Source organism: Stegostoma tigrinum, chromosome 5, assembly GCF_030684315.1.
Source record: "Stegostoma tigrinum isolate sSteTig4 chromosome 5, sSteTig4.hap1, whole genome shotgun sequence".
In the NCBI taxonomy this organism is placed as follows: domain Eukaryota; kingdom Metazoa; phylum Chordata; class Chondrichthyes; order Orectolobiformes; family Stegostomatidae; genus Stegostoma; species Stegostoma tigrinum.
The window spans coordinates 47,584,072-47,598,267 of NC_081358.1; the positions used below are offsets into that span (position 1 = coordinate 47,584,072).

Genomic DNA, 14,196 nt, shown 5'->3' on the forward strand with positions numbered 1-14,196 from the left:
TCTTAAAAGTGGGTTATGCCTTCTGTTGGGTTAATCTGAGAAGTATCAAATGTGTGAATCATACTAAACAGATATGAACATTTGGGAGGCACTGCTTCCAGCCACACACCACCTCATCCCTGCAGATATACAGGTTGGTCAATTCTTATATATATACATTGTACATGCATATGACAATCCTTACTACAGATGGTTTTGTTTTATACTGATCTTAAAACTTAACTTTTTCAAAAAAAAATTTCTACAAGTATCATTGTACCAAAATGATGATAATGTCATGAGTTGCTAGTAGAGAAGAGGTTTTCTTTGGTTGATATTTGAGTGAATGTCCATTTCATGACATTCTTCCCATGATGTCATTGACACAGGCTATTTAATGGAAGATAGGTGCATCTTATTAAACGAAGAAGAAAGGATGTGAATAATAATTCATAAATTTCAAATATATCAGTTGTGAAAATGTTCTTGTCACCGAGCTCAAGCATTTTCTAAAATAATCTTGCAAACAGTCTCTGGTTTTGTGTTCTTGCTGTAAAATGATAACCTGTTTGTTTATTCACAGTGCTGCTCGTTCTTCTTCTGATTCCAATCTGGATGATATTTGCAAGCTGGTGCGCAGCACTGGGTATTCACCTGTGGCAGGGGCAAAGAGGCCCCCAAATTATCCAGAGAGCTACTTTCAGAGGGTGCCAATTAGCAACACATTCATCTCAATGGTGGTTGGTCGACTACGGTCAGATGATATTTACAATCAGGTGAGAAATATGCTGTTCCAGTTTCTCAACATAAATAATAGCAATATGTCTGAAGAATCTGTTTGCCAGTAACATTGTGTGAGTGGACAAATTGTCATCTCCGGTAATAGCAACCTCTTTAGTTAACCTGTTTAGCTATTATTGACAAGTTAACTCCTTCATCCCAGGCCCCATCAAATTCCAAGAGATTTCCCCCATAATTAATTAATCGTTTTGCACCTTTTTAAAAATCAATCCAGTTAAATTTTAACTTTTAATTTTGTCTGGTACCATTAGTTTTAGCTTTACATATTATGATCTGCTAATCTGATTGTTACATTGAATACAGTTATGGGAATTCATGAATTGTGCATATAATGATCTGTAAGGGTGCTATTTATCCTTCACTATGGGCTGTTGCCCTTGAGCCATTTAGTATTCTGAGAATGCCTTAGCTTCAGGCTTTTATATATTGAGGCTGATAAATACAACCCTCTCCTGCAAACTTTATCAAACCAACATGAAAAACAGTCTCGTATCTCATACATCCCTATAAAGCTGAAAAATGAAACACCTTCAAATTGTTGTTTTATCTTCTCCTCCTGTCCTAAGCGTTAGAATTCTCAAGGTCTTGTTAGAATATCCATTTTTATCCAAATGATCTTTATAATGGAAACTTCAACTAAATCTGAACAGCTACTGGATCCGATGAATACAAAGGGGCTAATGTAAAAATCACATTAATGGCAATGCCAACAGACTGACCATTTGCTAACAGATTCACAAAGTATTGAGCCTCTTCATTAATCTCCTTCCATTGTCATATTGTATATGCATTACAACAAAATGTATATGTATTACAGCCACTCCTTTTTCCCCCATCCCTGCAGATCTACAGGTTGACCTATACTTAGTTAAAGTAGACACACACCTGCACATTGTTTAAAAAGCTGAACAATATGTGGGATCGGTAGGGGTGGCAAGAGATGGTGTAATGGCAGTTAAGCTGATAGATTGACCTGAATTTAGAGGGCTGAAAGCATTTTGCTTTGGATGACACTCATGAGCTTTGGGTCTCCGCTTACATTTTGTTGGTTTTGAGAAAGATAGAAATTGGCTGGCTCATGTGCTGGACAGACAGCAAGCAGCAGGGGGAAACTGATCCGGGAGACGATCACGAATGGGCCAGCAGCAGAAGCACTCATACCCCATGTAAGAAAACACGCCCAAATTCTGGACCTTTTCTCGAACAACCCAAGTGGTCCCTTTTTAAGGAACTGAATTTGGCTATTCAGCTGCTGAGTGTAACTGGGCACAAAAGTGTTTGACCTCCAAGAAAGGGCATGTTGTGTGTTTTCAGCATTGTATGAAAATCAAACCCTGTGGATATTTTCTACCATTGGAACTGCTCTCTGTGGAGAATGCCAAGTGTCCAAGAATTGCCTGGACAGAATGAATGTGGTTTACAAGATACCATGCAGGGAATGCACAAAACACTACGTGGGATTAACAACAGGCAGACAACTAGCAACCAGCATCCATGAACACCGGCTAGCAACTAAATGACACGACCAGATGTCCTTGGTTTCAATACACACAGACAAGAAAAACCACAATTTTTCTACTGGGCCAACACTACTATTGTAAAACAAGCCAAACAAAGGACAGCCAGGGAACATTGGCTTGGCATTCATCCTCAGACTCCGGTAGCAAACACATTGAATTAGACCCGATATACCGACCGTTACAGTGCACAACTGGAACTGGCACCTACTGGAAGCAGCAAAAGCTAGACCTTACAAATTTGAACTGGCACAGGACAACAGTGCTTCACAGGAGGCTCCAAAGCACTGAGGATGTCACTGAGTAAGGGGGCGAAGCGTTTGCTATCAAACATCCCAGCGAATGCGCCAATATCTGGGCCAATGTTTTCAGTGTGACTTCACAACCTACCGAATAAGATCATTCTTTTTCATCTTAACTTGAACATTGAATATGTTAATTTGAAAATATCATCCTGTAAAGTCAGTGTTCATAACAACTGGTAAATGGAAACATTTGAATGATGTGAAAAGTTGATCTTTAACTCAAACTTTTTTGTTGATTTTGTGGTTTTCTTTATATCAGGTGTCCGCATATCCACTGCCAGAACACCGTAGCACGGCCCTTGCTACACAAGCTGCCATGCTTTATGTCATCCTCTACTTTGAACCATCCATTCTTCACACACAACAAGCCAAGATGAGAGAGATAGTGGATAAATACTTTCCAGACAATTGGGTAGGTGAAAGCCACAATGCATATCTATTGCTGTACCTAAAGATTACAGCAGGGTAATAGATTTTATTTTTGAACAAAGGAAACAGTGCACAAAAACTGGTTTTCTGAACCGTTTATTTGTATTTTCCAGTTTAGTCATTTTTTTTTTAATTGACCAAAAATATTTTGATAGAACAACTGACTGAAATCATGAAACTCTGTTTCAGAGGTTATTTTACATTTTCAGATTTGGGTTCATGATGTTTGAATTTTCATAGAATGGAAAGTTCAAAGAGATTCAATCAGCTCTTCCAGACATTGTACAGCAAAGTTTTAGGTATAGTTTGTTTTGTTTTATATTGTTTTTTTTCACAAGTTTAGGAAGTCCCAAGCCATCTTGCAGCCAATAAGTTACTTTTTAAGAGCAGTGACCTTTGTACTGTTGGGAATGTGATGCACAAATATGAGGTAGTCACAAAAGTGGAATGTTTGAAGAAGAATTGAGCTTTTTGAATTTTGCTTCTGCATATCAGGTGATCAGCATTTACATGGGGATCACAGTCAACCTGATAGAGGCCTGGGAACCCTACAAAGCTGCAAAGACAGCCCTGAACTATACATTGGAGCAACTGAACGTCAAAGAGCAGGTATGGTCTCTGAAATGTGGATCGTTTCTTTGGTAATTCAGGCATGAGTATTTTGAATTCTATTCTTACTATGTGCAAAATACTCTCGGTGGGGGGGGGTTGTTAATTGACCGGTAGTAATTACCAACTTGTTTTACAGCCTTATTAATTGGAGAAGAAAATGAGGCAGGAAATAGACTGCTGATTTGTTGGCAGCCATTTTGCCTCCTCATTGAAGATTTAATTTGTCCCCACTGGCTGTTTCAAAACAGAGCTGGTGTCTGATTCTTGCGTTGACAAAAGCTTTTATCCTCCATAGGCAAATCGATATGGTACGAGTGTTGAGAAGTTACGTCGACAGGTGCAGCAGTTCCTGAAGGAAGGCTTCTTGAGGGAAGAATATGTGTTGGATCACATCCCTAAACTATTAAACTGCCTGCGTGATTGTAATGTGACAATTCGATGGTTGATGCTTCACACTGCGGAAATGGGTAAATGTGACAGATCATGTTTAAAATCAATGACAGTTGACATCCAAGAACGTTTTGGGACCATTATGAGCAGTGCAATGTTGATTGTGTGCCTGATTTATTTCTAATTAAGTTTAAAAACCATTAAGAAAAATGCAAGAAAGAAACATTAAAGAAATGTCACCAGAAAGGTTAAGCCTTTTAGAGAGAATTGTAAATGCAATAGACATAGTTTAATAAAACATTGTATAAATTCTGAGACCTATAAATTACCTTCTCTTTTCAAAGAAGAGGAAGTCTGACATTTCATGAAACCTTTGTGAAGCTGTCCCAATACTATGGCAAATTCGTATATAAAAGTTCCCACAGCCCCAGAGGACCATTGGGGAAAGGGAGCTAGCGGAGAATTAGAATTAGATTTTATTGTCATGTACACTCAAGTACAGAAGTACACGAGTACAGTGAAAAGTTAATAATGTCCACTAAAAGTGGTCTGCACTACAGGTGCTAGAGGAAATGAAGCTGGTGGATGGGGTTGCTGATGAAGCAAGTTGGGTTTGTTTTTGACTGGTTTTCAGCTTCTTGAATAATAATTTTAGAGCTTCACTTATCCAGGCAAGTGAGCAGTCTTTTATTACACTCCTGACCTGTACCTTGCAAGTGATGGACAGGCTTTGGGAAGACAGGAGGGGAGTTACTTGCTACAGACTTCCCAACTTTTGCCCTGCCAATGTAGCCGGAGTATTTTTAAGCATGGTTTAATTTGATATCTGGTCAATGGTTCCACCCAGGATGAAGGTGGAGGATTTAAATGTCATTGATTCTCAAAGGTGGGTAGTTAGATTTCTGTTTCAAACAGTTTGTTTCTTTTACCTTTCTGTTTTCTTTTCCAGTGTATGATCCAAACAACAAGCGCTTGAGACAAATTAAGGACCAGGTTTTCGTCGACTCAAAATACAGTCCCAAAACACTCTTTCAGCTTTTGCTAGACAGTGCTCAGTTTGAGTTTGTTTTGAAGGAGGTATGCTTCTTTTATTCTTCTTGGCTTTCATTTCTGTGAATAATGACACTTCAGAACATGCAAGTTAAAAGATTTGAAAGGGTAGGTCGACAGGGTTGTTTCCTCTTCTGGGAGAGTATAAAACAAGAGAATTATTAAACATACAACAGCCACCAACAGATGAGGAGAAAACCAGAAATTACTGGAAAAGCTCAGTAGGTCTGGCAGCACCAGCAAAGAGAATTCAGTGTTACCATTTCAGGCCTGGTGACCTTTCCTCAGTTCTGAGCCTTTCCAGCAACTTCTGTTTTTGTCCCTTTACACTCTCTTTTGTGTACAAATAACAAACCGATCCTTAAAAGGGTACATGAAGTGTATAAAGTATTGTCAAAAATTTGTAGAGATAGTAGGAACTGCCGATACTGGAGAATTTGACATAACAGGGCGTTGAGCTGGATGAACACAGCAGGCCAAGCAGCATCAGAGGAACAGGCAAGCTGACGTTTTGGGTCTTGACCGTTCTTCAGAAATGACCCTTTCCTGTTCCTTCTCCTCTGTTTGGTCTGCTGTGTTCGTCCAGCTCTACATCTTCTAATGGCAAAGATCTGTAGCTCGGGTTGTAGATGAAGTTGTTGACTTGCTCGCCGAGCTGGCTTGTGTTCGTTCAGACAATTAGTCACCATGCTAGGTGACATCATCAGTGGAGCCTCCAATGAAGTGATGTTATCTTATTCTGCTTGGAATTTATACTGTCTGGTTCGTTCTGGTAAGTATCCATCCAGCTCAAAACCAGAAATGACAGTACTCACCATAACAGACCAGACAGTATAAATTCCAAGCAGAGTAGAATAACATTGCTTCATCGGAGGCTGCACAGATGATGTTACCTAGTGTGGTGATGAAACGTCTTAATGAAAAGCCAGCTCAGCGAGCAAGTCAACAACCTCCAACATGAAGTGTTACGCAATATTTTTCAGAACTGTCACGCTGGCCAATACAAAGTTTAAACTAGTTGTCTTGGCATTTATTAGATGCTCTAACCATCTAAACTATCCAGCCAGAAAATATCTCCCTTAAATATACACAATTAATTATCGCTCTGAGTTTCCTGAATGGCGCACTCCTGTTCCTACGTTCCTACCAGCATTGACCATTTGAAAAATGTTGACCAGTTGTGATTAGAGTGTTGGCTACAATTGATAAAAGTCATATTTGACAGTAAACTGTGGCCACTCTGCAGGAAATTCTGTGTAAACCCCTTTTTACTGCCAATTCTGGTGAAATTATAGTGACAGAGCAGCTAACAGGAAATTTTCATCAAAATTCATCTTAACTGTTCCTTGTAAGTTGCTCCTCTTGTTTTTAATCTATCCAGGACTTGTGGTCTGTCTGCAAATTTGAATTTTCATTGTGTGCCTTCAGGGAAAATTCTCATCACTTCCATCCCTTGGATATTTTCATTTTGCTGTTCCTTTTGTTGTCAAGTGAAAGTGATTTTACTGTTGTTTAACTACACTGCATTCCATGTTCTGTAAGGCGTCATTCAGATGCTTACTCTGTTAAAATTTTGTTATTTCAATTTTAAGGCCAATAGGGACCTTCCAGATAACTGAAAAAAAAAGTGTGCTTTGCAGAATAAAATCCCACAAAATAAGTTCTACCATAACAAGCCCAATTTTTGTTAAATAACTTTAGACACTTTGAATTCATTGACAGGAATAGTATTGCTGAATTGGACCATTCTGTAAGTACTTCAGAATTTGAATACATAACCTAAGATAACAGTGTAGTGCAGTACTGTAAGAGTGCTTTATTACTGGACTTGACATTCCTTAAATGAGGTATTAAACTGATAGGTCTTTAGTTTATTGCCATGGTTCAGTTAGATATGAAATAGTGAATGGCACTATTTGAGAAAGAGTAAGAGTCTTCTTGGGGCTCCTAGTCAATCATCCAAATAGACAACATGGCTGTTTATCCCAAGCTGTTAATGAGATCATCCAAGAAATTGGCTGTCACTATTGTCAACGTGGCAATAATCATTGCGCTTCAATAAGTTTCTTCTTTTGTAAACACTTAGGAACATTTCTAAGACATGAGATAGTGATGCTGCATTTATTTCCCTTTCTCTTCCAACAATTTTCTCTACCTTCTCACATGCTTTGTCAATTTGAATTTCTTTTAATCAACTAATTGCTGTTGCCCAACCATAACTGGTAATTTTGCATGGAAACCATTCTGTACTTTCCCTCCTACCTCATTGGCCTGTTACAGGACTAAATGGAAACCGAAATAGGCCATTTGAACCTGTCTTCCCATTTGATTAAATCATAACCGATATGTACCTTAACTGAATATCTCCATGTCCTTTTGATAACCTTACCTAACAAATGTTCCTCGATTTCCATCTTGAAAATGTCCATTGTCCGAGCATCTGCAGTATTTTGAGCAAGCAAGCTCTAGGTCTCTCTGTGTGGGGAGAAAATGCTTCGTATTTTCTGTCTTAAATAGTCAAGCTCTAATATTTAAATTGTGACCAATTGCTTTTAATTAATTTCATTAGAAGAAACGGATTCTCTGTATTTGCCGTGTTGAATTCCTTTAATGGTTTAAAGACATTAAATTTTCAGAAGTCTTAAATTGATTTTACCAGCCCTCATAATTTGATTTTTTTAAGTTTCAACATAACTTTAGCAAATCTGTATTTTATCTCCCCAAAAGTTACTGTGTTTAAAATAAGGCGGACCTTCAGATGTGGACTAGCATTGGTTTTGTGCAACTGAAGCATCACTTTTTCTCACCTTTTTGTTTTCCAACCCCACTAAGTGAAAGACATTCATTCATTTAGATTTCTTGATCACTTTTTGCATTGTGCACTTGTCTTTTACTGATTTGTGAACCTGAACACTGCGGTTTCACTTGTCCTCCTACACACTGCAGTTTTTCAACATTGAGGAAATATTCGGATGTTTTTCTTGCATCCAAAGTGCATGGTCTCTCACCTTTTCCATATTGAACCCCGTCTCAATTGGTATTGTCTAGTCCTTTAATCTGCTCTTGCTGCTGTGAACCTTCCATCTATGTAACTTTCACTTTCCTTTTAAATTTAGTGTCATATGAAAAATTGGACACAGAGGTCTTTATTCCTCCCCCCTAAAGAAAGGGAGTGAAAAGCTGCAATCTCAGTTTAAATCCCGAGAGGACACTCCTTAGACTTTTTACAGGAGCAGCAAGCAAATTTGCCCCCAAAACATCCAGAAAAATTCAGCCCTGGGAATAATCAATCAGAGCCCCCATAAATTAAATGGACACTATCTGAGGAGTTGCTCCTCCAAGCATAGACAGTTTCTCTCCCGCAATTAGATTAGATAGATTACCTGTGAGCCTTAGGCCCATAGTTAGAGCCTAATGAGTAAGGTGAGTGAGTGAGCTGGGGTGCTGAGTCTGAGGAAGTGGGATAAGGTTGTGGAGATGTTAATGGTGGAGGTTGGGTGGAGAGCTTGTGGTGGTAGTGGGCCAGTGAGAACTGTGTTGGGTGTTCTGACTGCCGAGGGAGGGTGCAGAAATAGGCTGCAAGGTGTGTGAGAGTGTGGCTAAAAGGAGGTGGCAGCAGCAAAGGAGAGAAACGGGTCAGAAAAGGAATGGCTAAGCAGACAGAAAAGCTTAATCACAGAGGTAATTAATTGTTTGCAAATTAATGTGAAATCTCAGGCTGCGTGGGTGCAGGCGCTGCTAAATGGCTGAAAAATGTAATGGATGTTATTGTAAGCTATCAATTGTTTAGAAAAAGTCAAAGATATTACAAGATAAACCAGATATGGTCTACCTGTCCCAAATCCATGCTGATTCTGTGTGATTAGCTTGTACTCTTGCATGACCTCAACAATTTCTGTCCTGGTGCTAAATTCCAGAAGATCCCCTTGATTGATGTAAGCAGGTTTGTCTGTCGTTTTGCTGTCCTTACTACCCTCCCTTGCCACCACCTCAAACGATAAGGTACGTGGCACACATCGATGTTGGTGATCAGAGTGGGTGGTTTCTTCAATTGAGCAGCAGGTTTGCCACAAACCACCCTCCTCGTCCCTTCTTCCTTTTCAAATTTTCCTCAAGGACGGGGATTCCAGATGTCTTGTGTGGCAGGGATCGGTCAAGTTGAAACTGACTATTGCTTCTCCAGCATACCGTAGATAAGCATTCAGCCAAGTGGGTCATATTTCTTAAAGATCACTCCAGTGCTTTATGGCATTAATTGAGTCATGTGTATTTCATTTATCACTTAGATGTTTAAGCAAATGCTTTCAGAAAAGCAAGCCAAATGGGAAAGTTATCAGAAAGAGGGCTCTGAGAGAATGACTGAACTTGCTGAGGTGTTCTCTGGAGTAAAGCCTCTCACCAGAGTGGAAAAAAATGGTACGTGATTAGTGTTTGGATTACTCTATTCGTAGGTGAAATATACAGTGATGTCATGTTAGCTGGAAAACCAGAAACTGGTTTTAATTTGGCCTTCACTGAAATGTTCAATCTGTTAGCCAGATATGTAGAAAACAGCTGTTTCCTCCCTATGGTGATGAGTTTTTGTTTTAATCAGGTAATTTCAAACCTTGGTGAAACAGACACTATGATTTCTGGTTTTATTTAACTTTGTCACCCATTTGTGTTTTTTTTCATTTTACTCTTTTTCTTTATTTCTTTCATTGTTTTGTTTCCCTTGCACTTTTTCACTTTTGCAATCGCTTGTGTCAAAGTATGGATCTAGTTCATAGGGGAAATTCTCAATGCAGGTTGCTAAAATTGACTTGGGGGAAAAAAAACAAGGTTTTGGGAAATTGTGAAATAACACCTAGTTGTCATAAAACTGTCTGGATCAGAGAATAGAAGGCTGAGAGGGTTAAGCAGCTCTATGGTGTAATATTTGCACCTAGGGAGGCAGGAAATAATAGAGATGAGAAGACAATGATTCAGGAGCCGTTGTCAAGACAACAATGTCTTTCTTGTAACCTGACCAAGAAGATTCTGTTTTGGCTTTGGTGCAGAATTCAAATTTCTGTTGGATCTGAGTTTCTTAGGGTGCACGAGCAATTGAAGAAGTTAAATGTTTGGCAAGTAAGAGGAAATGGAACAATTTAGAAAGCAATTTTAGACTAGGAATTTGAATAGTTTTTAAAGAATTAGAGAGGTATCCATAAAAGGCAAAAAGAACTGTATGACAGGGAACACAGAATATATGTGCTGGTTGTACCCAATTAATTTTTCTGTCTGAAATTGCTCAAACCCAAAGTTTTCTGAACCTTAGTGCTTTTTGAATTGTCCTACAAGGTCTCCATTTCCTCCTTGACTCTAATCCACCAGTTCTCTTTATGGTATCCATATAATTTATTGCTGAGAATGCGTTTTCTTTATGATTGTAACTTGTACACCTAAGGCGATCATATTGTAATTTTGCTGCAGCTTTAATACTTAAAGTTAGTGACAGTAATGAATTTGCTGATCTCGCACCTCTCACCTTCTGGAAGGCTGTGATGCAGGGAGACCAGAGATAGGGGCAAAAAATGTATTGGTTTTGTAGGATTGCAACAGAATCTATATCATCTCAAATACTCCTCTTGTTTTTTTATTGGCTCTTAGAAAATCTACAAGCCTGGTTTAGGGAGATTTCAAAGCAAATTTCTTCCTTGAATTATGAAGACTCCACAGCAGCTGGGAGGAAGACAGTTCAGTTAATCCAGGCTTTGGAAGAGGTGAGATGGCTTTGAACAGACTAATGTTGTCTGCAAACTGAAATGCAAATTTAGTGAAATGTCTTAAAATGTGCAACAAGAGAAAGAGAGAAGCTTTTGCTATGTTTTTCTATTAAGGTATTTTGAATAGAATAACTGTTATCATAGGAGCAAGAGTAGGCCATTCAGCCCATTCAAGTCTGCTCTGTCATTTTGAATCATGGCTGATCATCTACCACTCTGCCATTTTCCCACATTGTCCCATCTCCCTTGAGCTCATTTCAGGGTTAGTTGATTTTTTTATTTTGTCTAAATATGAAGAAATTGACATTCAGGAATGTTAAGTTATGCTCTAAATTGTTTTAGTTAATTGTTTTACACCTTTCTCCAAAGAAGGATCACTAGCTGAAGCTGTTTGGATAAATGATTAATTACTATTGAGTGAAACACAGAATATCTGTATTAAAACATATGAACTCAGTCTGAGCATTGTCAAGTTCAAGCTGAAATAGTGAGCTCTGTCATCTGGACTTGGGTCTATTGGGCTGGAATATCTCGTTTTTCATTGAGAGGATGGTGGAACTTGTTTTCCCATATGCCACGCTGAAAGGAGAAGTGGACATTATTATTGAATGACCAGGTGTTGAATGGCTGAACCAGGAAAATGCAAGAGGGACAGCCTTTCCCCTGGCTGGGGATGATGAAATAAAAGGGAGGGGATATTTGGAAGAGATGTAATTTTTGACTGTCAGCTGAAGGCACAGAGTTGGGACAGTTTCTGGCTCTGGAAACCTGACCTGTGGGGAGAAAATGCCCCCGGCTGGTTGAATTTTTTTGCTTATTTCTGGATTTGGGGAAACATTGAAATTAGGAGACACGGTGACACAACTCAAGAGAATTAAAAGACTGTGAGCATAGAGGCGGCCTGATGGAAATACTCTTGCACTTTGCCCTAGCTTGGAGAGAAAAAAGGCAACCACAACCCCTTGGACCCTTTTATCTATGTTCAACCTATTCTCTCCATGCCAACCCATGTCACCCCACTCTTCACCCTTGCACATTACTGTGCTGACTTACCCAGTCACCTTCGCAGGCAGTCCTAGGGACTCATTGAGATTAAGTTGAAGCCCATTGAATTCACTGATGAAGAAAAATACTTAAAATTGATTAAAAACTCATTCGCTACATTTAAATTCCTTTAATCTCTTTTTTAAAATTAAACATTTGAATTAATGGCTGTGCTTCTTCATTGAGTTTCTAATGATGCTGAGCTGACAATCACACTGTGTACTAACAGATGCTCCATTGTCATAATGTAAGGTAACAACTGCAATTAGTGTCTCACTTTTGTGTGCCTTTCTTCTCCCTAAGCTATCCCAGCACCACATCCAGCAGGTGCTCGAAAAGAACTCCTGCCAAGTCAGAGTGCCCAAGTCAAGTTTGAACATGCAACCAGTGAACATCAGATCAGGCTGAGACCATTGTACTTCTTAACATGTGCAGTTGCCTCTCTGAGCCACTGATATGCAAATTAGAACCTGGCCCCATTCTCCCCATGCCTCCGCAGCAATTTTTAGGTTCCAGTGTTTCCATCTACATGAAAATTCAAGCCAGCATATTAAGTTCAGATCACGAAAGGGTGGTATTGTTACACCCTAAATTAGCTTATTATATAATTTGTACATTAAATAACATGGACACTGTTCAAAACATGGGACTTCATAGTTGGACTTTCAAATGAAGGTAACTAGTATTGATATATCCAAGAAAGTTTCCTAAGACAGATCAACAAAGGTGTACTAAAACCCACTTTTTGGTTGTTTTTGTTTTAGAACAGGAGTGTCTGGGGTCCAACAATGATCATCCTTTTACATTGCTTTCCACGTCCTCTCTGTCTTTTACTCAAAGATCAGCTGTAACACAACTGGGGTCACAAACATAGTGGAATTGGGAGATCTGTAAACTCAAGCCAACAAGTGTACTGAGCATTACGTGTGAGATAAGAGAAGGGAGGAAGTGAAGGAGATGAGAAGTTTTTCAATAAAGTGGTAATGACAAAGTCAGTTACAATACTACAATGAATGTGATTTATTTCAGTTGTTGAAGTACGACTGGAATTTTAAATCCTATGTGTTTATGCACACTATGTGCCTGTTGCTACAAATTTATAAATTTGTAATTAGGTGCTGTCAGAATTCTTAATTGATGGAGGGATGGGAGTGATATTGGCATTCTAGAGGATTAAAGACTTGAAGACATCTCTCACCTCCACAATGCTTGTGCTGAGAATTTTGTGATTTCTTAAAACAGGTCCAAGAGTTCCACCAACTTGAGTCGAATTTGCAGATCTGCCAGTTTCTGGCTGACACTCGGAAATTTCTCCATCAAATGATTCGCACCATAAACATTAAAGAAGAGGTCCTCATTAGCATGCAGATTATAGGTGACTTATCGTATGCCTGGCAGCTTATTGACAGGTAGAATCATTCTTGTATCAAGAGTTTGTGAAATCTGATGTTTAAAAGTTACAAGTTTCTACATGCGTAACTCCCCCATGTCCTCCTTTTTGGAGTAAAAGTATCTGGGCTATCTCAGATGCAGGAGCAGAATAGATAAAAATGCCCAATCATTTTGTGATAAGCCAGTTCAGCTAAAGTTGCAGGTATTGAATACCATTTTCTGCTGTCATAAACCACTGATATCCCAGCCCACCATTTATACGCTTTTATAAGTGCATATTTCAAAGAAAACAAATAATTGAAACTGTTAGGAGTATAGTTCCTTTTTTTTGTAGAGTGTGAGCAGCCTCAGTTTGTCTTAGCCCTTGTGCATCATCATACCCCTCCTAGCCTTTTGCCCTTTTCATGTGCTTGCTGCATTCCTCTTTGTTCTCAGTAACATCAGAAGCATTCGTAAATTAGTTCAATCAAATATCACAGAAGCGTGAGGTGGTTAATGGGTACCAACTAGCACAAAACTGGCCAAATGTGCAATCTGCTAACTAGAGACCACTTTGAAAATTCAATTCCTGTAAATTAGTTGCTTGTGCTTTAAGTCCTCAACAGTGCCTCTGTATTTGCTAATCATCAAACAGAGTTGGGTGCTGCTGTTAACCACACAATCTTGGCCCTGTTTTACACCGTCCCTCTGCCCTTCCCTTTAATATTCCTTGACAGACCGGAAAACATTTTTAAATTTGATTTTTAATTTTACAAAAGCTTGACGCTGTTGTTGCAATTTTTGGTTTGTGTTTGCAACAAAACAATAGCTGGGTTTAAAAATATGAAACTTGTCTCATGTAAGAATTTTAGGAAAATGGACTGATCTAATCAGATAAGATTAACAGTTTGGGATATGCTCACTGCTGACATTGCCGTAGCTGGTTTCTGA

The 14,196-nt window shown here is 38.9% G+C and overlaps 1 protein-coding gene across 1 annotated transcript in view; it reads left to right on the forward strand.

The window, feature by feature from the left end:
• The window catches only part of washc5 (WASH complex subunit 5), a 61,272-nt gene that overhangs the window by 12,739 nt on the left and 34,337 nt on the right, over positions 1-14,196 (forward strand). The window contains exons 5-12 of the mRNA XM_048529660.1: positions 563-755; positions 2,862-3,014; positions 3,527-3,640; positions 3,939-4,110; positions 4,983-5,110; positions 9,370-9,499; positions 10,715-10,827; positions 13,117-13,283. Of these exons, the coding sequence (XP_048385617.1) occupies positions 563-755; positions 2,862-3,014; positions 3,527-3,640; positions 3,939-4,110; positions 4,983-5,110; positions 9,370-9,499; positions 10,715-10,827; positions 13,117-13,283 (1,170 nt within the window). The remainder of the gene's footprint in view (positions 1-562; positions 756-2,861; positions 3,015-3,526; positions 3,641-3,938; positions 4,111-4,982; positions 5,111-9,369; positions 9,500-10,714; positions 10,828-13,116; positions 13,284-14,196) is intronic.